Consider the following 27265-nt stretch of genomic DNA (forward strand, 5'->3'; position numbering starts at 1 on the left):
AACCGCTGGCTCCCTCCTTTCCATGTCACTGGATATCACATAGGGAACGTGGATATCCATCTCCATTCAGCATGAAATGCCTTTCGCTTCTGAGCAAGATAATTTCAGAGGCCAAGTGCAGAGATGGGGAATTTAATTACCACTCACACCTAACAAGCCCCAACCCCCTCCCCATGATGTCAGTGGAAGCCTAGTGGGGAACATTAACGAGGTCCCCCTCCATTATCCAGCCATGATGGTATCAGCAGATGCCTATTGGGTAGCCTGAAGTTCTGCCTCCACCAAGCAGTAATGAGGTGGCCCTCCCCAACCAGTTTGTCAACTAAGACTGCCACTTCCAACTGGCAGTAATTAGATGGTGTGCTCCTTGCCCCATCAGTGTGGTGTCAGATGAGGCCTTTTCAAATAAGATTCAAGTAAGATACAGAACCTTGAAATATAATAGCCAAAATGTCCAGGATACAGTTGAAAATCACACCTTATACCAAGATCCAGGAAAACCTTAATTATAACAAGAAAAGACAATCAACAGAAGCCAACAGCAGGATGACAGATGTCGGAGTTACACACAGTCCCCAACTCACTACAATGGTTTGAGTTAAAACTTTTCTACTTTATGTTGGTGTGAAATTGATACATGTTCAGTAGAAACTGTACATTGAGTACCCGTACAACGGTTCTTTTTATCACTTTCAGGACAATATTCAATAAATACATTACATGACATATTCAATACTTTATTATAAAATAAGCTTTGTGTTAGATGATTTTGCCCAGGTATAGGCTAATGTAAGTGTTCTGAGTAGGCTAGGCTAAGCTATGATGTTTGGTAGGTTAGATGTATTAAATGCATTTTTGATTTATGATGTCTTCAACTTAATGAGTTTATCAGGATGTAATAATGGATACCCATTGTATGTTAGGAGGCATCTGCATGTGACAAGTATATTAAAGTTGCTGCCATCAAAATGCTTCAACAAGCAATTATGGACAGGCCTAAACAAAACAAAATAGGCCTAAAACAAAAAGCAGTAGAATATCCCAATAAAGAATTAGAAAGTCTCAGCAAATAGGTAGAAGATATAAAAATACCCAAATCTAAATTTTAGGACTGAAAAATTAAATAACTATGTTTGCCCCACAGGTAGTGGCATTAATCTTTATCACCCAAAATTGATTCAGATGTCAAGACTGATGGCACCATACACCCACCATTATTATTCACATAATGGAACAGAGAATCTTGAAATGGATCCACACAAGTATGAACAACTGATTTTTGACAAAGGTGCAAAGGAAGGATAATGTTTTCCAAAAATGGCGCTGGAACAATTGGATATTTCTGTGCAAAAAATAAAGGAACCTATACCTACACTTTACACTTTATGCAAAAGTTAATTTGAGGTGGATCACATATAAATGTAGAATATTAAATCATAAAACTTTCAGAAAGAAATGTAAGAGAAAATCTTCAAGTCTTAGAGCTGAGTGAAGAGTTTTTAGACATGATACCAAAAGCACGATCCATAAAAGAAAACGTCAGTAAATTCGACTTCATTAAAATTAAGAACTTCTGCTCTTCAAAAGACACTACATAGAAGATGAAAAGACAAGCCATAGAGCGAGATGAATATTTAAAAACCATGTGTCTGACAAAAGTCTTATAGCTTGAATATATAAAGCACGCTGAACACTCAACAGGAAGAAATTAAACAATCCAGTTACAAAATAGGCAAAAGACAGGAGCAAACATTTTACCAAAAAAGGATATATGGATGGCAAATAAGCACATGTAAAGATTTTCAACATCCGTATTAGGGAACAGCTAAAGTAAAAATTAGTGAAAATAGCAAGTGCTGACCAAGGGGACAGGGAAACTGGATCTCTCATATATTGTTCATGTGAATATAAAATTCTACAATACAGCACTCTGAAAAAGTTTGTCAGTTTCTTAAAAAACTAAATTTACCATACAACCCAGCTATCACACCCTTAGACACATCCCACAGACATGAAAATATATGTTTACCAAAAAAACTTGTACATGAATGATCAAAGCCCCTTTATTTGTAGTAGCTGAAAACTGGGAACCACCAAAATTCTCTTCAGTAGCTGAACAGCTAAACAAACTGTGGTACATCTGTAACACGGGAAACTTCTCAGCAATAGAAAGGAGCTAACTATTGACGTATACAATACCATAGCTTTCTGACCTCAAATTTCTCATCTTGGATTGGGAACTAGGCTTTCTTTCTTGCCTTCTGCATTCTGTGTTGCTATTTAAGTGGAATTTCAAGATCACAAGGGATTGTTGGTTGTTCTACATGTTGCTGGCTACATTGTTGGTCACTTTTGTATGGTCTCTGAATTTCTGCTTTCACTTCATTGTTGGCCTCTGACAATTTCCTTTTTATTTTTTGCCATGTTAGAAATACACTGTAGGTGTGTTTGTTTCATAGTATGAGAGTTTTCTTGAGTTTGTGTTCAGTAATAGTACTGGAAACAGAAGCCCACTTCTTTGTAATTTAATTTTAGCTACTATTAATTGGATACCAAATCTGGTGACTGATATTAGTAATTCAATTGGTAGTTGTATTTTGGATTTTTTTTTTAACAGTGCTCAGTGCATGGCTGATACTTAAATACTAATTGAATCTTAATAAGCAATTAAAAATTTATATGCCGGTTCTGAAGATAAGTTTAAATGAAGCATTTCAAAAATATTTTGAGAAATGAAACATTGTTAGGATTTTATAATTTCTGAAACTAATCAGTTTAAAAGAAAACCTTATTTTAGATATAGACTTCTGGTGTATGTGTTAATTGGTTTCATGACTTTCAGGTGATTTGTTGCTGGATTGGGATTTTTTAAAAAGTTCTTTTTCAAATAAGAAATAATTTTCTAGATTGAATATATCTATGTTTCCCAGCCAATAAATTCTTAAACAAGGCTGGGCACTGTGGCTCACGCCCATAATCCCAACACTTTGGGAGGACGAGGCAAATGGGTCACTGGACGCCGGGAGTTTGAAACCAGCCTGGATGGCATTGTGAAACCACATATCTACTAAAAATACAAAAATTAGCTGAGGGTTGTGGTGTGCACCTGTAGTCCCAGGTACTTGAGAGGCTGAGGCATGAGAATCGCTTGAACCCAGGAGGCGGAGGTTGCGGTGAACTGAAATTGTGCCACTGCACTCCAGCCTGAGTGACAAAGCCAAACTCTATCTCAAAAAAAAAAAAAAAACTTAAGACCTCATGTTTTACTACTAATATATTCATTTTTAAATTGGTGAAACATTTTAAAACAAAAGTCAACAAAGGCTTCATTTTGTTCAGCCTCCATGTATTAGAGTGCCATGAAGAAAACATACAGCTTCAGGAAGTTATTTTATTATTGTCAGCCTTATTTTTGGCTTTGTCAGAAGGCTATTAGCTTCATTTGTCAGCATATAATAGAGTATTTGAGAAAAGGGCCTATATTTTCAGAGAATAAGTTATCAATTATTCACATTTTACTTTTGTTACTGTTATCATATTTACTCCTAAGTTTTTAAGCTGTCCCTAGATTAAATTTCTACTTCTTTGGAGTTGATTTTGTATCTGTATCTTCTGCCTGCTAGTTTAAGTTCAGTGTATGTAAGTACATTTGTAAATTCTTGGTATCAGTTATAGAATTTTATCATCTAGAGTTAAAAAAAAATTTTTTTCAAATTTTTTTGTGAGAGACAGTCTTGCTATGTTGCCCAGACTGGTCTCAAACTCCTGGCCTCAAGCAGTCCTCCTGCCTTGGCCTCCCACAGACTTTTTTAAAAAATTCTGCATAAACAATTGTATTTTTAAGTGAAGAAATGTTATTTTTATTAGTTCACTTGATCTTGTTATTGAAGAATAATACAATTATTATGAAACCTTCAAATTTAGGACTATTTTCATGATAAGAATGCCAAAAAACCAACTTTTCAAAAGAAGAATTATAAGATGCAAAAGAGTTCACATACAGCAGTTCCTACTAGAGGTAAGAATGTGTATGCAATTAACAATATGTCTTTTAAAAATTAAATCTAATTTTTCAAATACTATGAACAATATTATTTTTATATAGTCAACAGAGAAAAATACAGAAATATAACTGCCCAGAAATCAAGTAGCAATGTTATTTTATTACGAGAACGGATTATATCCTTGCAACAACAAAACAGCGTACTTCAGAATGCCAAGAAAACAGCAGAATTGTCTGTTAAAGAATATAAAGAAGTTAATGAAAAGCTCCTCCATCAACAGCAAGTATCTGATCAACGATTTCAGACAAGCAGGCAGACAATAAAGGTAAAGAGAACTTTAAGATTGAATAATTGTATACTATATTGTAAAAGTGGATATTTTGTTTTACATGTATTGTTTAGTTTATATTTGTGTTAGGCAGGTCTATGAGTTTTAAAAAATCCCAGGTACTGTTTACTAATATAATTAGTTTAATTACTGGACTTCTTTAATAAGGCTCATATTAAAGGATAACATAGATGAGGGAGGGAACTCTGAATCAAAAAGACACTTTACTAGCGTTCCTGTTCCACTTAGTTTTTCTCATCTTTGAAATATTTTTACATGTTTTGTATTGTGTTACATCTTAGTTTTTAAAAGCAGGCTTCATACATATATATAGCTTATGCATTTCCCTATGTTTGAAACTTTGTGTTTATGATAAGTTACATTATTAAACTAATATATTAATCAGTTACTCTTTGCAAATACTAGTGTAAAATGTGAAGATTTTAATATAAGTATCTATTTTAATGTATTCCAGTAACCTATGCATGGTTCTTTTTACTCAGGCAAATAGTCACATTATACCTTACTCCTGGTAAGGTAATCTTAAAGCATAAGTTTAACTTACACTTTGAGATGAACTTAAAGCAAACGAAAAAGAAAAGGTTTTTTGTTCTTTAGGTCTCCATTCTTTATGTTATTTGCTTGTGGAATGAATGATTTGTTAGAAAATTATTTTGCAGAGAAAAAAATATTTCATTATATTAGAAAACAGTATTTAAATCACTGTCACACACAATTTTAAGTTACACTTAAATTCTCTAATTCTAATATCTAGTGCTTTGATTCAAACAATCCATATAAACATTTTAATGGTGAAGGATTAGTGTTATGACAGTTAAGAATTGTGTTCTGACTTTATTCCCAGAGTAGCCTTGTACCCAAACCTTAGCTGCATTCCAGCTTACACCAGAAGTTTCTGAATTTTACAGGCTTGGCCGTTGGAAATGTGGCAGTGGGGGATACCAGATGAGACTGAGCTCTATGTTACAATGTAGACACAGTCACTGATACCACAACCACTGTATAGGAACCACATTTCCTAGAATGATTTCATCCCATATATATTTTACTGGCTAGTATTTTCTTTTCTTCTCTTTAATATCCTCTCTTTCTTCTCTTTCCTTTTCCTTTCTCCTACTCTTCCTTTCTTTCTTCTCTAGTTAAATGACATTGTTTTATATCTCGCCATGATATTATAAACTATATGTATTCCTAAGGTTTTTTTTTTGTGCAAATAGCAAAGTGACATGAAAGAACATTTTTTAAAAGAAACAAAAAATTCTCAGCTTTAATTGTTCAATCTTATTACACAAAAAACAATTGAACTTTTCAGTGTTCTCTTAAATAATATACTAGACCACAGGCTTTTCATAAGAGTAAATTCTGACATTGTCAGAGGAAAATTATAAAACGTTAGAGTTGTTATAAAAACTATTTTACTTATTCTCCTTGGAAGAGGAATTTTCTTCGTTGAGAGTTTGAAAAGTAGTGGTATAGTTACTTCTTGGGAGTTTCTTAAATTACATACACTATGAGAAAAATAAAAATAGTACACTAGGGATTCAACTAAAAATCTGTGTTAGACATACTTTTTTTTTTTCCTTTTCACTACCAATTTTAATTTCCTTTCTTATAATTTTTGAGATGCCATACTTGGTAGTATCAAGTAAGAAATCCACATTTTAGCACAGATTTCAACTACTTGTAAAGAGAAAATTAGGAGGAATAAAAAGCACTTCAGTCACTATATGGTTCATGTGCATTTTAGAGAGAGTATGTTATAGATGATCAAATGAGTTACTTTAATATGAATTTCTCCCTGAAGCTACTCTCAATTCTAGCTATTTCAAATCTTATCTATTCTAAGGTAAATATCTTACTTTTGCTACTATGTTATAGGTATAACTTATATTTCATTGTTATATGTAATTTTATTTTTAATACAGATTTTCTTTAGATGATAGAAAGGTCCAAGAACATCTAATATTCAAAAAGTACTTCAGGAAAGAATAAGAATCAGAATTTAGAAATTTTCCATCTCAAAAATCGCTATGAACTCAAATAAATGTAACGAGTGATTAACTAGAATTAACTAGAATTAGATTTAAGTTGAATATTCTGTACATAGGGATATGTAACTGATGTGGTAACTAAGAATTCTCTACTGATAAAGTAACTCCCCAAGTATTACATAGATACAGATAAATTATCTTTAGTTAATACATTGGTATAGACTTCGTGGGCTCTCACATAATAACTGGGATGGAAGATGTCAAGATCCCAGATTCTCATCTACTGAGAAATTTTTCAGGTTACCAACTTGAGGATTTGGGTAGCATCTGTTGATTTCTGTGATATTTTTAATAATGGAACTTAGGAAAACAGATTAAGTTCAGTCTTTCTTTTCCCGCCTATTTATGGTGGAATTCCTGTATGCTCGGTAAATATTCTAATTTAATTATTTTGTATCTGTTTCTCGTGATTTTAAAACCCTCAACATTTTTTTTTATTCCAAAGTATTGAATCAGGCATTAATAGGTTTTGAACTTATAGGCCTTGAATTTATTGTGCATTAATAAGTAATATTTAAGATAGATTTCAATATTTGGGCAGGCTTCATACTAAAAATATTACTTTATATTCAGGAAAACTTTTCAAAGACTTTCAGCTTTTTCATATGTAATTAAAAGTACCATTGTTTGTTAGGAGGTTGAAAAGAGGAACACAAAGTATTCTTTGGCATTTTTTTCCCTATCAGTTTCATTGCATTGTGTTTTAAACCATTATAGAATTTCCTCAACAAAGCTTAGAAAAAGAAATATGAACTGTATAGGCCAAACCGCTGAAGTTTTGGAAGAAAATTTTAACCAAGATTATAGATTTTTTACATGTTTAGATTGAGCTGTCATCACTTTAACTGTATTCTTTTTTTTTTTACATTTTGCCTACTCTAAAGATATGTATGACATATAGATAGTATTTTACAACTATGAGCTAAATAGTATACTAGGTAAATGACAAAGATTTGTGATTCCCAAAAGCAGGTACTGTAAATATCAAAGTAAAATATTTTAAACCTATTTTGAAATGCACTATAGCCCTATACTAAGCATTATTCTATAGATGGAATATATAAATAGCCATCAGCTATTTTCAAGAAAAATTAAGTATAAGTCTTTTGCATTTGTTCAAAATATATATCTGTTGCCACAAGTAAAGATATGAGTAAAAAACATGCTAGCCCCATTCTTCAGAGCTCCCTTTTAATATGAGGAAAATGTTATACACATACAATGTTTAATTTTATAGATTTATTTATGTTTCGCAGGTCATACACTATTTAATTTAGACAAAAAGTAGGAAAAGAATGATATTTTCACAGAGTAGGCATTCAAACATGAGAAATTAACTTTGTTTTCTATAAAGGATTTTTGCAAAGTTAGGAGATACAGAAAAATAGAAAGCACATATAAGAAATACCCTTATACCCTTTAGAAATTAACATATATTCTTCCACTGTATATTTTAAAGATAGAAAATGTGATAAATAAAGCTAAATTTTTATTTAATCATTATCTACAGCCCCATCCTCTTCTACTCATCTCTGGAGACACTTTCAGGTGTTCATGCTAATTTTCCAATAATTTAAAAAAATTGCTGCACACATATGTACATTGATAAATAATATACAGCATTATTTTTATTGCAGTATAGTTTTTATTCGTTTGTTTGTTTGTTTTTGAGACGGAGTCTCAGTCTGTCACCTAGGCTGGAGTGCAGTGGCACAATCTCGGCTCACTGCAACCTCCACCTCCCGGTTTCAAGCAATTCTTTTTGGCTCAGCCTCCCAAGTAGCAGGGACTATAGGCAAGCAACACCATGCCTGGCTAACTTTTGTGTTTTCAGTAGAGTCTAGGTTTCACCATGTTGGCTAGGGTGGTCTCGATCTCCTGACCTCACGTGATCCACCCACATCAGCCTCCCAAAGTGTAGCCATTGGGTCCTGGACTTTTCTTTACTGGGAGACTTTTTATTAGGGCTTCGTTCTTGTTACTTGCTATTGGTCTGTTCAGGTTTTGGATTTCTTCATGGTTCAGTCTTGGTAGATTGTATATGTCTAGGAATTTGTCTGTTTGTTCTAGATTTTCCAGTTTATTGGCATATAGTTGGTGATAGTAGCCACTAACAATGCTTTAAATTTATGCAGTATCTGTTGTAATATCTGCTTTTTCACCTCTGGTTTTATTTGTCTTCTCTTTTTCTTGGTATGGTTAAAGGTTTGTATATTTTGTTTTACTTTTTGAGAAACCAACTTTTTGTTTTATTGATTTTTTTCATATTTTATTCATTTTAATTTCATTTATTTCTGCTCTGATCTTTACTATTTCTTTTCATCTACTAATTTTGGGTTTGGTTTGCTCTAGCTTTTCTAGTTCTTCAAGATGCATCATTAGGTTGTTTATCTGAAATTTTTCTTCTTTTTTGATGTAAGCACTTTTAGGTATAAACTTCCCTCTTAGTATTGCTTTTGTTGTGTTCCATAGGTCTTGGTATGTTGTGCTTCGATTATTTGTTTCAAGAAATTATTAAATTTTCATCTTAATTTCTTGTTTCTTAATTTCTTCACTTGTCGTTCAGGAACATACTGTGTAATTTCCATGTGTTTCTATAGTTTCCAAAGTTCCTCTTGTTATTGATTTCTACTTTAATTCCTTTGTGATGAGAGAAAACACTTGATACAATTTCAGCTTTTTTGAAATTTTTAAGATTTGTTTTATGGCCTAACATATGATGTATTCTTGAGACTCATCTATATGCTAGGGAGAAGAATGTGTATTCTGCAGCTATTTGATGAAGTGTTCTGTAAATATCTATTAGGTCCATTTGGTTTATAATATAGATTAAGTCTGATGTTTCTTTGTTGATTTTCTATCTGGATGATCTGTCCATTGCTGAAGGTAGGGTATTGAGATCTCCAGCTATTATTGTATTGTCATACTGAAGTCTGACTTTCTCTTTAGTGCTAACAGTATTTGCTTTATATATCTGAGTACTCTGACGCTGGATATATAGGTATTTATAATTGTTATATCCTCTTGCTAAATTGGCCCCTTTATCAATATATAATGACCTTCTCTTTCTCTTTTTATATTTTTTGTCACAGATTTTAAAAATGTGATAGAAGTATAGCTACTCATGTTCTTTTTTGGTTTCCACTTCATGGAATATCTTTTTCCGTCCCTTTATTTTCAGTCGTGTGTGCATCTTTATAGGTGAAATGAGTTTCTTGTAGGTAGTGTATCATTGGGTCTTGTTTTTTAATCCATTCAGCTACTATGCATCTTTTGGTTGGAGAGTTTAGTCCATTTGCATTCAGTATTATTATTCATAGACAAGTACTTGCTACTGCCATTTTGTTATTTATTTTCTGGTTGTTTTGTGGTCCTCTCTGTCTTTCATCCTTCCTATTTTTCTTTGTGTAAAAGTGATTTTTCTGGTAGTAGTTTTTAATTTCATGCGTGGTGTGTGTGTGTATATCTGTTGTAGGTTTTATGATTTCAGGTTACTATGAAGTTTGCAAATAATGCTTTATAACCAATTATTTTAAACTGATGACAACTAAACTCTGATTATAAAAACAATAGACAAGCAAAGAGAAACCTAATATACACTCTCCATTTTAACTTGATCCAATCCCCCACTTTTAAAGTTTTTGTTGTTTCTATTTATATCTTTTTTTGTTTACACATCACAATTACACTGTTATTCTGTATTTGTGTATGTACATACTATTACCAGTGAGTTTTTTTTTTTTTTAACCTCAGATGATTTCTTACTGCTTATCTACATCGTTTTCTTTCAAGTTATAGAACTCCCTTTAGCATTTCTTGTAGGACAGGTCTAGTGTTGGCAGAATTCTCAGCTTTTGTTTGTCTGGAAAAGTCTTTATTTCATCTTAGTGTTTTAAGGATATTTTTGCTGTAGGATAAATGTTTTTTTCTTTAGCATTTTGAATATGTCATGTCACTCTCTCCTGGCCTGTAAGGTTTCCACTGAGAAGTCTGCTGTATTAGAGCTCTTTTATATGTTATTTATTTTCTTTTTCTGCTCTTAGGATCCTTTCTTTATCCCTGACCTTTGGGATTTTGATTATTAAATGCCTCGAGGTAGTCTTCTTTGGGTTAAATCTCTTATTTGGTTTAATTCTATGACCCTCTGATACCTAGGTTATCTATGACCTTCTGATACCTAATATTAGTATCTTTCTCTAGATTAGAAAAGTTCTCTGTTATTATTTCTTTGAGTAAACTTTCTATCCTGATTTCTCCGTGTCCCTCTTTTTAAGGCAGTAACTCTTACATTTGCTCTTTTGGGGGCTATTTTCTAGATCCTATAGGCAAGTTTTATTCTTTTTTTTCTTTTATTCTCCCCTGTGTAGTTTTAAATAGCCCATCCTTAAGCTCACTACTCTTTCTTCTCCTTGATCAAGTCTGCTGTCGAGAGACTCTGATGCATTTTTCAGTTTGTCAGTTGAATTGTTCAGCTCCAAAATATCTGATTGGTTTTTAAAAATTATTTCAATCTTTTTGTTAAATATCTCTGATAGGATTCTGATTTTTTTTCTGTGTTTTCTTGGTTCATTGAGCTTCCCCAAAACAGCAATTTTGAATTCTCTGTCTGAAAGGTCACATATCTCTCTGTCACCCTGATATTAGCTACGAGTGCTTTATTTAGTTCATTTATTGAGGTCATGTTTTCCCGAGTGTTTTCGATGCTTGTGGATATTTGCTGGTGTCTGGGCATGAAAGTGTTAGGCATTTATCCTAATCTTTGGATTCTGGGCTTTTTTGTACTCTTCCTTCTTGAGAAGGCTTTCTAGATATTCAAAGGAATTGAGTGTTGTGACCTAAGTCTTGGGTCACTGCAGCCGCATCTCCACTAGGGGATACCCTAATCCCAGTAACACTGTGATTCTTGCAGACTTGTACTGCCTTGGTGGGCTTAGGTAAGATCCAGGAGAATTCCCTGGATTGCCAGACAGAGACTCTCATTCTCTTCCCTCACTTTGCCCCAAACAAAAGGAGTCTCTCCTTCCATGCTGGGCTGCCTGGAGTTAAGAGAGAAGTGACTCAGTCGCTTCGATGTCCACCACTGCTGAGGCTGTGCTAGGTCACCCCTGAAGCTAGCAACATATTGGTTATTGCCCAAGACCTGTGGCAACTAGTGCCTGGCTACCACTGATGTTTATTTGAGGTCCAAGGACTCTTTAGTCAGCAGGTAGTGAATCGTGCCAGAACTGGGTTCTTCTGATTAAAACAATGTATTTTTTCTCCTTACATATTAAAATCTGTATTGCAAAAGTACACATCAAGGGATAGAAATAGGGTAAGGCAGACTATATTGACTTACTCTTCCAGTTTGAATAATCAGATTTTTGACTTAAAGGTGTTACTAATAATTTAATTGAAACATATGAAAATGAGTCCTAAATTTTAAGGCTAATAAGATGTAAATGCTCTCTTTTTTGTTCCAATAATATTACTTAAGTGTATTTTGGCTGTGGATACCTCTTTCTAGTAACATGTGTGTCATCCTAAAGATTAAAACAGTATTAGCTCACAGAGACAAACTACCAGAATCCATATTATCAAAGAACATGTGGCCATTATCCATAGCACACTTTTTAGAAAGTCTGTTGAATGTTTGATATTAGGCACTAACTATGTATAAAACTTCAGCTGACAGATTTTGCTATGGTTTGAATATGTCCTCCAAGTTTTATGTGTTGGAAACTTAATCCCTAAATTCTTATGTTGATTAGAGGTAGGGTAATTAGGATTACAAAAGGTCATCAGCAGTGTCCCCATGATGGAACTGGTAGCTTTATAATGGAGCAAGAGAAACCTGAGCTGACTGGCACACTCTTGCTCTTTCACCAAGTAATGCACTCTGCCATCTCATGACCTGGCAATAAGGCCTTCACCAGATGCTGTAACCATGCTCTTAGACTTCCTAACCTCCCAAACCATGAGCCAAATAAAACTCTATTCTTACAAATTGGCTAGTTTGTGGTATTCTGTTATAGAAATAGACAACAAACTAAGACAGATGTCACATGAAATTTTTGTGGAGTTATACATTCTGTATAGCATATGTTCTAAAAAGCTCTCTCCTGAAATAATGTCTCTAGAGAAAACAGAATAATCTTTATCATTCATTTATATATGAATGGATGAGTTATTTTATTGATTATCTCTCAGTATTTGTTTAAATAACAAAATTGATTTCAAGAGTTGTATTATTGCTACCGACTGAATTGTGTTCCTCCAAAATTCATATGTTGAAACCCTAACTCCTGGTATGATGGTGTTGGGAGACGGGGCCTTTGGGAAGTAGTTAGATTTAAAGGAGGTCATGTGGGCCCTCATCATGTGATTAGTGTCCTAATAATAATAATAATAAAAGACACTAGATTCCACTCTCTCTTCCATAATAGGACACAACAAGACACCTGGCATCTGCAAGCCCGGAAGTGATCTGCCGCTAGTACCTGACTATGGTGACACCCTGGTCTTAGATGGCTAGTCCTCTAGAACTGTGAGAAAGTAAATTTCTGTTCTTTTAGCCACCCAGTCTGGTGGTTTGTTTTGACAGCCTGAGCAAACTAATATAGATTTTGGTGCCAAGATTGAGGTACTGCAGTAACACATCAAATGTGGAAGTGGATTTGGAATTGGGTAATAGCTAGAAGATTTTTGAGGTGCTTACTGGAAATACGTATGTTAAGGGTGTTTCTAGTGAGGTCTCATATGGAAATGAGGAACACGCTACTGGAAACTAGAGGAAAAGCAATCCTTATGATAAAATATTTGTTTTTAAAAAACCTTGGATTGGCTGAATTGTGTTCTAGTGTTTTGTAGAAGATACAACTTGTGAGTGATGAAATTGGTTGAAATTTCTAAGCAAGCATTACAGTAATGCCTTGATTTCTCCTGATTGCTTGGTTAAATGTAACGGAGAGAGATAAATTGAATAGAAATTGTAAAGCATAAGTATACCACAACTTGGAAGATATGGATATTTTTCAGCCTACTGATAGTGCAAATAATGAGAAAGGTTGTTTTGAAGAGAACATTAAGAGTGTGGCTGTACAATCATCTGATGAGGAGATTTGTGTGAATGTGAACCAGGGACCTAATCCTTCTCAACAGAAATCAGGAACAGAGATTGGATTATGCCAGGAGCAACCAGCTGGGTCTGAAGGAAATGGAGAAATAGACAATGAAGGAAAGCTGTCAAACTTCCTGCATTTTCAGGATGGGCCAATAGATCTATTTAACTATAAACCTGCACAATCCTTCAAGAAAAGAGAAGGACCCCAAAAGCAATTCACATATTGCCATATTGCCACTCCCATCATGGGCCCAGAGTGCAAAGACTCAGGGATTAGGGCTACCTCCACATTGGTTTTAAAGAGAAAGAAACTATATAACTTCCAAATTGTAGTGAGAAATAGAATTTTTAAAAGTGTAAAAAGTAGACTAATCTCCATTAATCTAAAACTATTTACTGTTTCTGTCTTATTTTGATATTCTTCCTACATCTTACATATTGTTATCTGAAAGAGCTAAAGTTCAAAATTTTTGTCATGTTATATTTATATCCATGTATACATGTATATAATATATATACATTTTATATATGTAATAATTTTATTTGAGTGATTAGAATATTTTTTTTCATGAACTCTTGTTCTTTTCTTGGACATTAATTTCTTCTTTTATATCTTTAATCATTTTAAACAAGCTTATATATTCTTTCAAGTCACATGTTCTTGAGGTTCTAATCTTCCTATTTATTTTTTCTGCTTACTCTCAGCTGGGATGGGATGTTTCTACATGTGTTTACAATTTTGATTTGCAGCTCAGCTTTAGTGGATGTGTTTTCCTCTGTGATAATTCCTTGAACCTTGTCTTTGGGGAGCATTCGTCCAGACTGTTTTCTGTTTGCTTTTGCTACCCACCACTACTTAATATTTATATTAGTTCTCAGGGTAGTAAGATTCCTGACCTATGCTGAAAAATTCAGATTTCAATCCACAAGAGGTAAAGTCACAGACATAAACATTACCAGTAGAGATAACTGAAAATTTTTGTACTCTGTCCTGGTCCCAATCAGAGACGTATTTCTTTATTACCTTTCTAACCTAACAATATTTTTTAGTCTACCCTTGAGCTGGAGTTGCAGCACTCCAGAGGATTCTCAAATTTGGCCTCTCCAAGCCCAAGGTCAGAGTTTCAGCTCCTGCTCCCACAATTCCTGAAGTTGCTGGCCCTGGTGATTTCCATGCAGCAGGTGCTACCAAACATCCAGTCACATGCTCCCTGCTCTGCTGCTGGCTGCTCTCCATAGGTGACTATAATCCCAGCCCTTGAGTCACTTTTTTTTTTTTTTTAGATTTTTCAGCAATACTTCAAAAAGAATACTTGATATCGTATATTTTCTATGTGATACAGAGGGTTTTCAGGTTATATTGTCTTCCAGACTGTCAATCTTTAGATAGTTTTAAAATTTTTAACTGTATTTCCTATCAAATATAATATCACAGATTGAACAAAATATTTAAAATTTCATGAGTAAAGAGTACAGTGGGTGTATTATAGCCTATAAATCTCACATGAACTTTCAGTGGCTGTCTTCTTTTTTTTTCTAAGTTAATTACTAGAAGAACAAAGACAAATCATACTAATACATATAGGCATAACAGTTCAATACTATTCCAATTCCTTTTCCCACTTAGTATTTTCTTTACTTCATGATTCTGTGTATTTGGAGGCTAGTGCAATTAAAACTACCAACATTTAAGGATTGATCATTGAGAATATTATTGCCCTTAGTTGGAGTAAGCCAGTGTTGGGGCCCTCAATGGTGGAAGTATCACATCTGAACCATAGTAGTCATCTTTCCTCTTGTCTCAGATTTCCAAATTTGGCTGCATAGTAACCCCTTAAGATCATTATTATTTCATACATCAAACATTGATTGGGTATCTTCTGTGTGCTAGGGTCCATGAAGGATAATGGGAACACAATAGTGAACTAGACACAGGTATGGTTTTACTCTCATGGAGCTTATTTGTCGTAAGAGACAGAATATAATAACCATGCAACAGAATAAGTAAAATAATTAAAGATTACAGAGAGTGCATTGTAATTAAGGATAAAGGAGAGAAAGGTTGGCTTTAGATCAACCTTGGTCAAGGAATGGCATTTCTGAGAAGGTAATATTGGCACCAAGGCCCAAAGCATAAGAGGTAGTATAACAAAATTAGCAGAATCACTTTCAGGTTTATTAGGAGTCCTCTTGCACTTTTCAACCTCATGAGTACACTGCCCTGCAGTACAGAAGAAGGATAATAAATATTAATGGGGAAAAGTTACTCTAGACAGATTATGATAATAATAATAGTGAGAATAGCTAACCTTTATGTGCTTACTACATACAGGGCATCTTCTAAGCACTTTATGTGCATTCATTCATTTAATTTTCACAACATCCCTGTGCGATGAGATACTGTTTTTATCTCCATTTTACAGAAATTAACTATACAAGTTCGTATGCCTACTGAATGACTCAGCTACTGATGCCTTCTCAAAAGTTTATTTTGATTTGTTGTATTTATTTTTTGAAAACTGATTTTATTTTTCAGTAATAAGATTAGGTTATTTTTGCACAGTGGAAGCTTTTGCAAACTGGGTATTTTTCTTATTTGATCTTCATAACCTGTGATGTAATTATTCTCATTCAAAAATATTTCAGTTGAAATCTAGAGAGTTTAGTTAACTTGTCCATGTTTATTTCAGTAGTATGTTTTAGATCTTTTGCTCAAATTCCGGTGTTCTGACTGTATTATGCCTTCTTTGCTATGCAATGTTTCAAATAAATGCATTCTCAAGGTCACAATAATACACACATAGGAAGGAAAGTTATTTTAGTGTTCTAAAATCAGAATAGCATATATATTAAATGATTAAAAACTTTAATCATTGGATGATCTTTGTTATTTACTTTTTTAAAAAAACATATTCATTTGTTAATTTATTCCAGCTCATTCCTTGTAAGATTTGAGGCAATTAGTGTCTATTATCATGAGTTATTTTTATAGAACCTTTGAAAATACAGAAATGCTCTAGAAATATCAGATATCACATATTTGGCTTTGTATATTTATATAGATGTTTTAAGTAAAAATACCAGTTTATAGTAATAATTAGAAACAAATCTGCTTAAAACTTATTATCTGAGCCAACTGTGGAAGTAGTCAATAAAAATATACATAAGCAGATTCATAGTAGCAATACCTTATTTATCTGAGCTTGTCTTTTCTCAACAATGCTGATACATAAGACTTCTCAGCTATAACAGAAGTTCCTGGAGACTTCTTAGCTATAACGGAAGTTCCCTATGATAGTTTCAAGAATTGTTAATGGAAGCTATTGTAGACTGTGGCAACAGTTATATGTCTATGTTCACTACAGCTGTAATTGTTGCTTAAAGTACACATGGGAACATTCTTCAATTAATCATCTTCAGAACAAGGGATATCATACGCTGGAATGTATAAATAAAGTATTTGAGTATGTATTTATATTTCATATCAAATTAAATTTAGGGCACTTAGAAATATCATGACATTTTTGTGACACTTTAAATTTGCAAAGCATTTCACATACTTTCACAATTTGAGAAATACAGAATATCCATGAGTTAATTGGATAAGAATTATTATCCTATTTTTATATAGAAAGAAAAGAGACTGCATGAGTAAATGACTTATCCATGGGTCGTGGCTAGTAAGTGGTAAGTCTAAAACTTGAACCTTGTGTTCTGACTATAGAGTCATCTATCTCTAATCATCCTGCACAGATTTTTAAGAAAATAAAAATACCGACATATTTTACATTTTACCACTTATAGTAGAATTTTTTCAAAATTATATTAAAAATATAATAATTTGACCCCAAAATTTTAGATTCATATATAGTTATGGTTAGCCAAGCAAAAGAATTTTAATGCTCTTACTAGTTTCATTTGAATGGACATTTAATATTTGGCAAAAAACTTCAACTTCAGAATATGGCTTCTGTGATTTCCATAGCTAAACACTGTGAACACGTATTCTGAAAACTGACCATATCGTGTTTGAATTGATTGTTCATCTGTCTGAAAGTATGAAGTTATTGACATCCGTACTTGTATATTTAATCTTTATTTTCTAGTCGGATTCTATAACTTTTAAATATACCTAATGTAAAATAAATGATCTCTTCTCATCAGGTGTGTGATTTTATACATCTCCTAAAATTCTCCCTAGACTGTTTCTGAGAATCATATTCCTATTCCAGTCTGTGTTATTATAGCTGACTTAAGATTTCCTATAATAAACTACTCTTTTCAATTGTCACCCATTAGTAATTAATATCACTAATATTACCAAAATTACCTATCTTTTAAATCATACTATTTGAAAACTCTCTAGTATTCTGTCACACCCTTTATTTACCCATTTTATAATTATTGATACATAATAGTTGTTCATATTTATGGGGTACATGTGATATTTTCTTACATGTATACAATGTGAATTGTATGCATTGTGTGGGTAATTGTAATATCCATTATCTCAAAAATTTATTTCTTTGTGTTGAGAATATTCCAGATCTTCTCTTACAGCTATTTTGAAGCATACAATAAATTATTGCTAACTGTAGTTGCCCTACTATACTATTGAACACTAGAACTTATTCCTTCTACCTAACTGTATTTTTATACACATTAACCAACTTCTCTTCACCCCAACTCCTGCCACCCTTTGTAGCCTCTGGTAACCACCATTGTACTTACTACTTTCATGTGATCAATTTTATTTAGCACCTGCATGTGAGTGAGAATGTGTGATATTTGTATTTCTGTGCCTGGCTTATTTTATTTATCATAATGTCCTTCAGTTACTCCCATCTTGCTGGAAATGACAGGATTTTATTGCCTTTTCATGGCTAAATAGTATTCCATTGTGTATATATATCACATTTTCTTTATCCATTCATCTGTTGTTGGATAACTAGATTGATTCCGTATCTTGACTGTTATGAATAATGTTGCAGTAAACATGGGAATAGAGATATTTCTTTGACATACTAATGTCATCTCCTTTACCTGTATACCCAGTAATGGGATTCTTGGATCATATGGTAGTTCTGTTTCTAGTTTTTTTGCAGAAACTCCATACTGTTTTCCATAGTGGCTGTACTAATTTGCATTCCCATCAATAGTGTATGAAAATTCCCTTTTCTCTACTTCCTCACCAGCATCTGTTAATTTTTGTCTTTTTGATAATAGCCATTTTGACTGGAGTGAGATGGTACCTCATTGTGGTTTTGATTTGCATATCACTGATGATTAATGACATTGAGCATTTTTTCTTATACCTTTTGGCCATTTATGTCTTTTTTTTAGAGAAATGTCTGTTCAAATCTTTTGTCCATTTTTAATTGGATTTTTTTTTGCTGTTGTTTTGAGTTCTTTGTATATTATTGTTATTAATCCCTTTACAGACAACTTTGTAAGTTTTTTTTCTCATTATTTAGGTTGTCTCTGTTGATTGTTTCCATTGCTGTGCAGAAGCATTTTAGCTTGATATAATCCCATTTGTCTATTTTTGCTTTTGTTACCTGTGCTTTTGAGATCTTACTCACAAAATATTGGCCCAAACCAATGCCTTGAAGTGTTTTTTCTCAATGTTTCTTCCTAGTAGTTTCACAGTTGTGGGCTTCGTATTAAAGTCTTTAATCCATTTTTATTTATTTACCCATTCCTGAGACTTCAGTGAGCTATTAATTAACAGTCCTAGGAACATTGTTTAATGTGTAGAAGATTAAGATCTGTACCCAGCTATATCACTTACTAGGTGTAACACCTGAAGGAAGCAACATGTTTTCTAAGTGATTAATTCCTTATCTGTAAAAAGATAAAAGATCAAACAAATGTATTTCATAGGAAAACTAGGAAGCATCTTATTGAAGCACTTCTCTGCGTGCTTAGGGATACTGATAACTCTTCTGCAAAAGTATTCCTCTACATTCTGTGTAAATAGTAGAATTGCTGCCTTTTTGTTTTCCATATTAAATCATTAGTTTTAAGGTAAATTTATTTTCATCCTTATGATGATCTTTTATCAATGTGAGAGACCCAGTACTTTGAAACATGAATGAAATGAAGTAAATCCAAACCTGGAGAAATTGGGGGAAATAGCAGACCACTAAAGACAAAAAGTAAAATTTATCAAGGCACCAAAAAAACAAAAAACAAAAAACAAAAAACCTTCAATGGAATGAATGAATGACAGCTTAAATTATCAGCCAACATGCTAAAAAATATTTGTAATGCACAGGAAATTACAAGTGGCCTGATATTTGAAAACCATAGAGAGTGTTTAGAAGTGAAATCATACAATAAGTAAAATTAAAAGTTCACTGACTATAATTACATACAGGGGGAGAGCTTCAGAATTAGTTAACTGGATAAGGGAATTACTTGACTAGATGATAGACAGAATAATTTATTCAGAATATGGCATAGAGACAAATGAAAAACACAGAAGATATATGAGTTATGAAGGTAAAAAGAGGGTCTATCATTAATTAGGACTCCTGAAGGATAGGAGATTAAATGGTGAAAATTGTTTTTTCAAGAGATGTTAGAATGGCAACTGACTTCTCAAAAGCAATAGTAGAAACTGTAAGACAGTAGAATAGATCTTCAGTGTGTGCTGAAATAAAATGCATCAGTATAAATTCTATTCTCTGTTAAAATATTTCTTAAGATGAGGATCTGCCCAAGTGTGATGGCTCATGCCTGTAATCTCAGTACTTTGGGAGGCCGAGGTGGGCAGATCACCTGAGGTCATGAGTTCGAGACCAGCCTGGCCAACATAGTGAAACCCTGTGTCTACTAAAAATACAAACAATTAGCTGGGCATGATGGCGTGTGCCTGTAATCCTAGTTACTCAGGAGGCTGAGGCAGGAGAATCGCTTGAGCCTGGGAGGCAGAGGTTGCAGTGAGTGAGCTGAGATCAGGCCACTGCACTGCAGCTTGGGTGACACAGCAAGACTCTGTCTCCAAAAAAAAAAAAAAAAAAAAAAAAAGATTAGGATCAGAAAAAAAATGTCTAACCTCCAAATCTAACATTATTCTCCACTAAATTCCTCTTTAAAGGAAACTCTTTGATTAGAGTAAAAGTGATCTGAGATATAATAAAATTAAAGAGTAAAAAAAGTGATAAATAGCTTGACTTATAACTGTCTTTAAGGTTAAGCTTTAAGTATGATGCTTACTGTACATTTTGATAGATAACATATCAAGTTAAGAAAGTTTTCTTTTATTTTTAGCTTTCTTTTTTTTTGAGATGGAGTCTCGCTGCTCTGTTTTCCAAGCTGGAGTGCAATGGCACAATCTTGGCTCACTGCAACCTCTGCCTCCCAGGTTCAAGCGATTCTCCTGCCTCAGCCCCTTGAGTAGCTGGGATTACAGGCACCTGCCACCATGTCTGGCTAATTTTTGTATTTTTTAGTAGAGACAGGGGTTCACCATGTTGGCCAGGCTGGTCTCGAACTCCTGACCTTGTGTGATCCACCCACCTCAGCCTCCCAAAGTGCTGGGATTACAGGCGTGAGCCACCATGCCCAGCCCTATTTTTAGCTTTCTAAAAGTTTGCAGTGGTTTTGTTTGTTTCTTTTTTTGTTTTTGTTGTTGTTGTTGTTGAGACAGGGTCTTGCTCTGTTGCCCAGGCTAGAGTGCAGTGACGTGATCATGGCTCACTGTAACCTCAAACTGCTGAGTGTGTGTCACCATGCCCAACTATATAAAAAAATTTTTTGTAGAGATGGGATCTCGCTTTGTTGCTCAGGCTTGTCTTGAACACATGACCTCAAGCAGTCCTCTCACCTTGGCCTCCCAAAGTTCTGGGGTTATAGGCATGAACTACCATGCCCAGCCAGTAAGAGTTTTTAATTAAGAAAAATTGTTTAGTTAAATAAGTTTTTGAAATTTATGGAGATGATAATAAGAGTTTTCCCCAATTTACTCTGTTGATATAGTGAATTACATTAATAGGTTTCCTTATGCTGATCTATTCTTATATTCTGGAGGTAAACTCTACTTAATGATACTGTTCTCTTATTAGATTATATAACTGAACGATCTGTAGTGATATTCCCTGTTTCATTTCTGGTAAGAGGATTTCTCTCTTTATTTTTCTTACTCTTGCTAGAGACAACAATTTCATTGATTTTTCAAGAGCCAGCTTTTTGTTTCATTGATTTTCTTTGTTTTTCTGTTGTCAGTTTTATTTATTTCTTGTTTTATCTTTATTAGTTCCTTTTTTTTTGCTTGCTTTGGGTTTATTTTGCTCTTTTTCTAACTGCTTGCTATAAGATCTTAGAATTCTCTTTTCTGATATAACTGTTTAGTGCTATAAATTTCCCTTCTATCACTGCTTTAGCTGCATCCCGTATTCTTTTGATATACTATATTTTACATTTCATTACGTTATTGCTTTTTAAATTTTCTCTGAATCTGCCTCTTTGATGTGTGTATTATTTAAAAATATATTGTTTAATTTATGAGTGTTTACAGATTTTCCTATTCCTTTTTTGTTATCAAATTTTTGTTTTATTCCATTATGACCAGAGGCTAGTCTATGTATATTTCCAAATTTGTTGAGGTTGGTTTTATGGTCTAGATATGGTGTATCTTGTTGAATATTTCATGGGAACTTGAACAAAATTACGATTTCAGCTGCTGTTGAATAGAGTGTTCTATAGTATTTGCTAACAATTAAGTATTTTTAATTAAGGTATGTATTTTTTTAAGTGTAGTGATGTAGCACACTTAATAGATTGTCTATGAAGTCTCTCTTCATTCCTGAAGGATATAGAATTTGCAGACAACAGTTCTTTAACAAAAAAAAAAAGTTGTTGTGTTGTTTTGAAAAACAATTGTGCCACTTTTCTTTTGGCCTCCATAGTTTCAGTTGAGAAATCTACTGTCATTCAAATTAGCATATCCCTATAAGTAATGCATTATTTCTGTCTGGCTACTTTCAATATTTTTTTGTCTTTAGTTATTAAAAGTTGACTTTTAAAAGTAGTCCATTACTTAAATTTTGATTTCTCCAAAAACAAGTTATTAAGAATGTATTCTATATTGCAGAGATAATATTTTTTCTTCCTGACTGTATGAGACTGGAGAAACTGTCTGACTAATTAATTACTCTGGGCTTATTTCTGCCCCACTTTGCCTCAGTTCTGGAGCTTAGTGCCTAGAGTTCTACCAGGAATAATCAGTGGGTTTTTTTTTTTTTTTTTTTTGGTTGTTGTTTGTTTCTAAGAGATATTTTTGGAAAGAGAGGCACTCATTCTGGTCTTATCTGCTTTATAGTTTCTACAAAGCCCTTACTGTTCCAATAATGCTTTCTGGACTTGTGTTATTTTTATGAATTTATTTTTATACTGCATTTGCATTCCAGTGGTATAACTATGCCTCCAAAAATGGTACCTTTTAAACTTTTAAGATAATGCACTGTCACAATGGCTGTTAAGACTATGATTAAAAGATGGTAGGAGGAGCATTTTGAAATATGAAGTGGAATTTGACCTTAGACTATGAAGGGTAGTGAGAGTACTTAAAGGGTGGCTCTTTTTTTTTTTCTTTCTTTGAGACAGAGTTACACTCTCGTTGCCCAGGTTGGAGTGCAATGGCGCGATCTCAGCTCACTGCAACCTCTGCCCACCCCGGATTCAAGGGATTCCCCTGCCTCAGCCTCCTGAGTAACTGTGATTACAGGTGCATGCCAACACGTTCGGCTCATTTTTGTCTTTTTAGTGGAGACAGGGTTTCACCACATTGGCCAGGCTGGTCTCAAACTCCTGACCTCAGGTGATCCACCTGTCTTGGCCTCCCAAAGTGCTAGGATTACAGGTGTGAGCCACCGTGCCTGGCCAGGGTAGCTCCTTTTTTGTGGGCACACTTCCCATCTGACCTGTCAAGGTAACAAATTCCCTAGCCCTCGTCCACCCAGCTGGTATTTCCATATCTTTATATTAGAATGTGGCTGTGCCTCTAGGCTAGGAGATACAAGAAAAACAAATAAATATATTTCCTTATTCTTATCCAAGTAGTGGTCTAGCCTCCTTTTGTGATATTTATTTACCTTTTACATTATAAACAATTTAAAAGCAAGAATATGCTTTACCTAATTTTGTATGTTTTCTGTCGTGCCCACACCATAATTTGATAAATATTACATATTTTCTCAATATTCATAAAAAATGTTATAAACATATACTGCTGTTTAGTTTATGATTAAACATCATCGTCTTTTCTGATTTCTTGATGAATTATTGATTCCCCTACCATCTGAGTCAGATCCAGCTAAATTCTGCAATAGCACATTTTGCCTCAGAAACTTTTTTGGCAATAGCAATCTTAAAGCAGTTTCCTTTTTAGAATTTGAGTTTTCAAGTTTTCTTCATATGTTGTCCAATTACATTAACCAAATAATCTTAAATTAGTTTAATCAAGCCTCAAGTAAAAGACTTTTGCCAAGTGTCAGAATTTGGAATAAAAACAACAGAGCACAGCCCATTCAACAAATGCCTTGAGTTTTCTAGTTGATGTAGCATATAAACATTGAGTATGAAAACTACTAAATCTGAAGAGACGTTTAGCAAACTCTTTAATATGAAAAGGGCCTTATTTCATGGATCTTCATTTTAAAAATTTATGTATTTGGAGTTATGTGATTGTTATTGTATCCAAACTTGTATTTGTCCTTGGTTTATATTTCTTTACAGAATTCTTATTTGAAAGATTAAAGATATTACACTGTACTGGGGCCATTTTTTTCCTGTCAAGAATTGCAGAATTTTAAATAGCCTCATTTCCATTTTTGTGATCTGTGTTCACACTTCTAGTAATAATGAAGTAGAAAACTACTTTTTTTGTACCTTATTGCTAATCTCCAGAGTTTTCTTTTACCTTACCTCAATAGTTTGTGTAGTACGCATTCCTTGTAGGGTATTCAGTTTATATACGTCAGATTCTCTAGGGCCATGGCTTTTGCCAGATGAAGCACTTTTGATTTTGAGGCTGATGAAACACAGTGCTGTTATTGATCTGTGCATGACATAGCCTGTCTCTCTCCTAGCAGAGTGTAGCAACATTTATCCAGGAATTTGCAAAATGTCACTTGGATCATGTTCGCAAGGTAAACTGTGCAAAACCCAGGATCAGAGCTGAGAATCCATGTGGAATTGGACGTGACTGTCTTATTCCTATGTCCTGTCTTCTATTCTAGATGAAGCAAGTGGTATTTGTTAACAGAATGTCTGTGTCCTATATTAGACTTTGTAGGAAACTATTATTACCACTTAGAACACTGTGTACTATAAAATTGTACTTCTTATACTCTTTTCAGATTCATTTCTTATTTTACTGAAGAAAATATTAATATGAGAATATGTGACCTGAATAGCATCAGTTAGAAATTTCTTTTCTGTTTAAAATAAAGCAGTTTTATAATATATTGCATAATTTTATATTTCTAGTAGTGTCCTCATTTTTTACATCAACATACTTTCAGGTAGGTATGTCTCATCAGTATCAATATTTCAGGAAGTGAAAAATTATAGCATATTTATCACTATTTAATTGATATAATATTTAATTATGCATATATTTTAGAGTTTGGTTTTAAATGACTAGAATATTGGTATGCACATGGATAGGTATGTTTGTTACAATTCAATTTAGTTTAATGTACCTAACATATGTAAAGTGCTATAATAATGGGATATTCAACAATGAATTAAATATGATCCTTGTCCCCTGTAATAACAGAGTTGAACATGTGTATAATAACAAAAGGAAATTGTGAGGTATAGAGATACATATGTATATGTGTGCATGTGTATGTATACCATGGATGTTTAAATGCATATGGAGAGAGAGAGTCATTCATTGTTGTCATTCTTGATTAAGGCTTTTGAAGGAGTGGTATTTGGACTTAACCTTAAGGTTTGGTATAATTTTGGAAGTTGTGTGCATTGAGCAAAGTCATTAGAAGAAAAGAAAGCTTGAAAAGACGTCTAACTGACATAGCAGTTTGTTGAGAATAGTGAATAATCTGGTTTGCCTGTGGTTCTCAGCCCTGACCACTTATTATCCTCACCTGGGGAACTTTGAAAACTAGTTGTACCAAGACCTCACCCTACACCAATTAAATTTGAATATCTAAGAGTTAGGCCCTGTACCTTGGTAGTTTTTTAAAGTTCTCAGGTGATTCTGACGTAGAATAAGGACTGAGACCAAGGCTGGAGAGACTAGAGTTTGAATGCAAGCAGCTAGATAAATTATTGTTTAAATATCAAGGAATGATTAGGAAGAGATCTAGACAATATTAATAGAAATAGGAAGTTTTTTAAAAAACAAGAGACTTTGCAGTGTTATAACACAAAAAGTTTGATGACTAACTGCATATGGGAAGGTAAAGAAAAAAGAGGTATTTAAGATATTTTTCAGGTTTTTAACAAAGGGAGTAGAAAGTTGATGATAGAAGAATTATATTTGTGACAATGTAATATACTAAATATTGTGGTGAGAAAATACCAAGAAAGTTGAATAAAATATTAAAAAGAGCCTCACAAATGCATACTAGAACTTGCAAAAAAAAAAGAAAGAAACTAAATCCTTAGGATCTAAAATCAACAACAGCTTATCGTTTGTAGCCAAGTGGTAATTTGTTAGTGAACTGGAAATATCACATATGTAGCAGGATATGAGTTTAAAATTTATGGGATAGGCCTGGCCTAGACATACAAATTTTGCAGCCATGAGTATGTAGATGGCATTTAAAAATGAAGGTGAATGAAATCACCAAGGGTGTGGAGATAGGTAGAAAAGAGATAAGGTCCAAGATCTGAGCTCTAGGCCCTCCAGTATTTAGAAGTTGGACAGATGAGAAACAACCAGAAAGGAGAGCCAGTGAAAGGGAAAAGCAAGAGAAAGGAGTATCTTAGAAGCCAAATGATTAAAGTATATCAAGAAGGGAGTGATATACTTTATCATTCTCTATGCCAACTGCTGCTTATTAGAATGAGTTCGTGGGAGGAATTGAGGAATGGGAACAGAAAGAGAGGAATTGGAGGATATAATTAAATATGCATACATTTTAGAGTTATTTTGAGGAGCTTTGCTGGAAAAGTGAGCAGAGAGCCTCTAAAATATAAACACATAATAACTTAGGCTCAAAATAAATAATTCATTTATTCATAATATCAGTACTGTTAAGTAATGCTGATAAAAAGTCATTAAAGATACATATTAACAGGGCAGTAAAAAGTCTTTCTCTAAGTATTTATCAAAAATGTTTACATAATTAGGCCACAAAACAACATTCCACAAATTTCAAAGGATTTGTATCATATGAATAATATTGTCTAACAGAAGTGAAGTAGAACATAATTTAAAAAGTTAACTTAAAAATATCTGATGTGAATTTATAGAGGCGTTTCTAAAAACTAATGGGTCAAAGAAGAAAACAAAATGAAAATGAAAAATACTTCAGATTGAATGACAATAAAATAATACATATTGAAACATTTAGAATGTGGCTAAGGTGGTACTCAGATGGAAATTTATGTCCTTAAATACTTGTAGTAAGACTAGAAGTCTAAAAATCACAGAGCTAAACATTTTATTTAAGAATGAGAAATTGAATAGCAAAGACTTGGAATCAACCCAAATGTCCATCAGTGACAGACTGGATTAAGAAAATGTGGCACATATACACCATGGAATACTATGCTGCCATAA

The 27265-nt window shown here is 33.5% G+C and overlaps 1 protein-coding gene across 1 annotated transcript in view; it reads left to right on the top strand.

Annotated features, from left to right (window-relative positions):
- The window catches only part of LOC105536188 (centlein), a gene marked incomplete at its 3' end in the record, with an annotated part of 236950 nt that overhangs the window by 183451 nt on the left and 26234 nt on the right, over positions 1 to 27265 (top strand). The window contains exons 15-16 of the mRNA XM_011975470.1: positions 3925 to 4018; positions 4106 to 4329. Of these exons, the coding sequence (XP_011830860.1) occupies positions 3925 to 4018; positions 4106 to 4329 (318 nt within the window). The remainder of the gene's footprint in view (positions 1 to 3924; positions 4019 to 4105; positions 4330 to 27265) is intronic.

This window comes from Mandrillus leucophaeus, unplaced genomic scaffold, assembly GCF_000951045.1.
Source record: "Mandrillus leucophaeus isolate KB7577 unplaced genomic scaffold, Mleu.le_1.0 Scaffold1560, whole genome shotgun sequence".
NCBI classification, from domain to species: Eukaryota; Metazoa; Chordata; class Mammalia; order Primates; family Cercopithecidae; genus Mandrillus; species Mandrillus leucophaeus.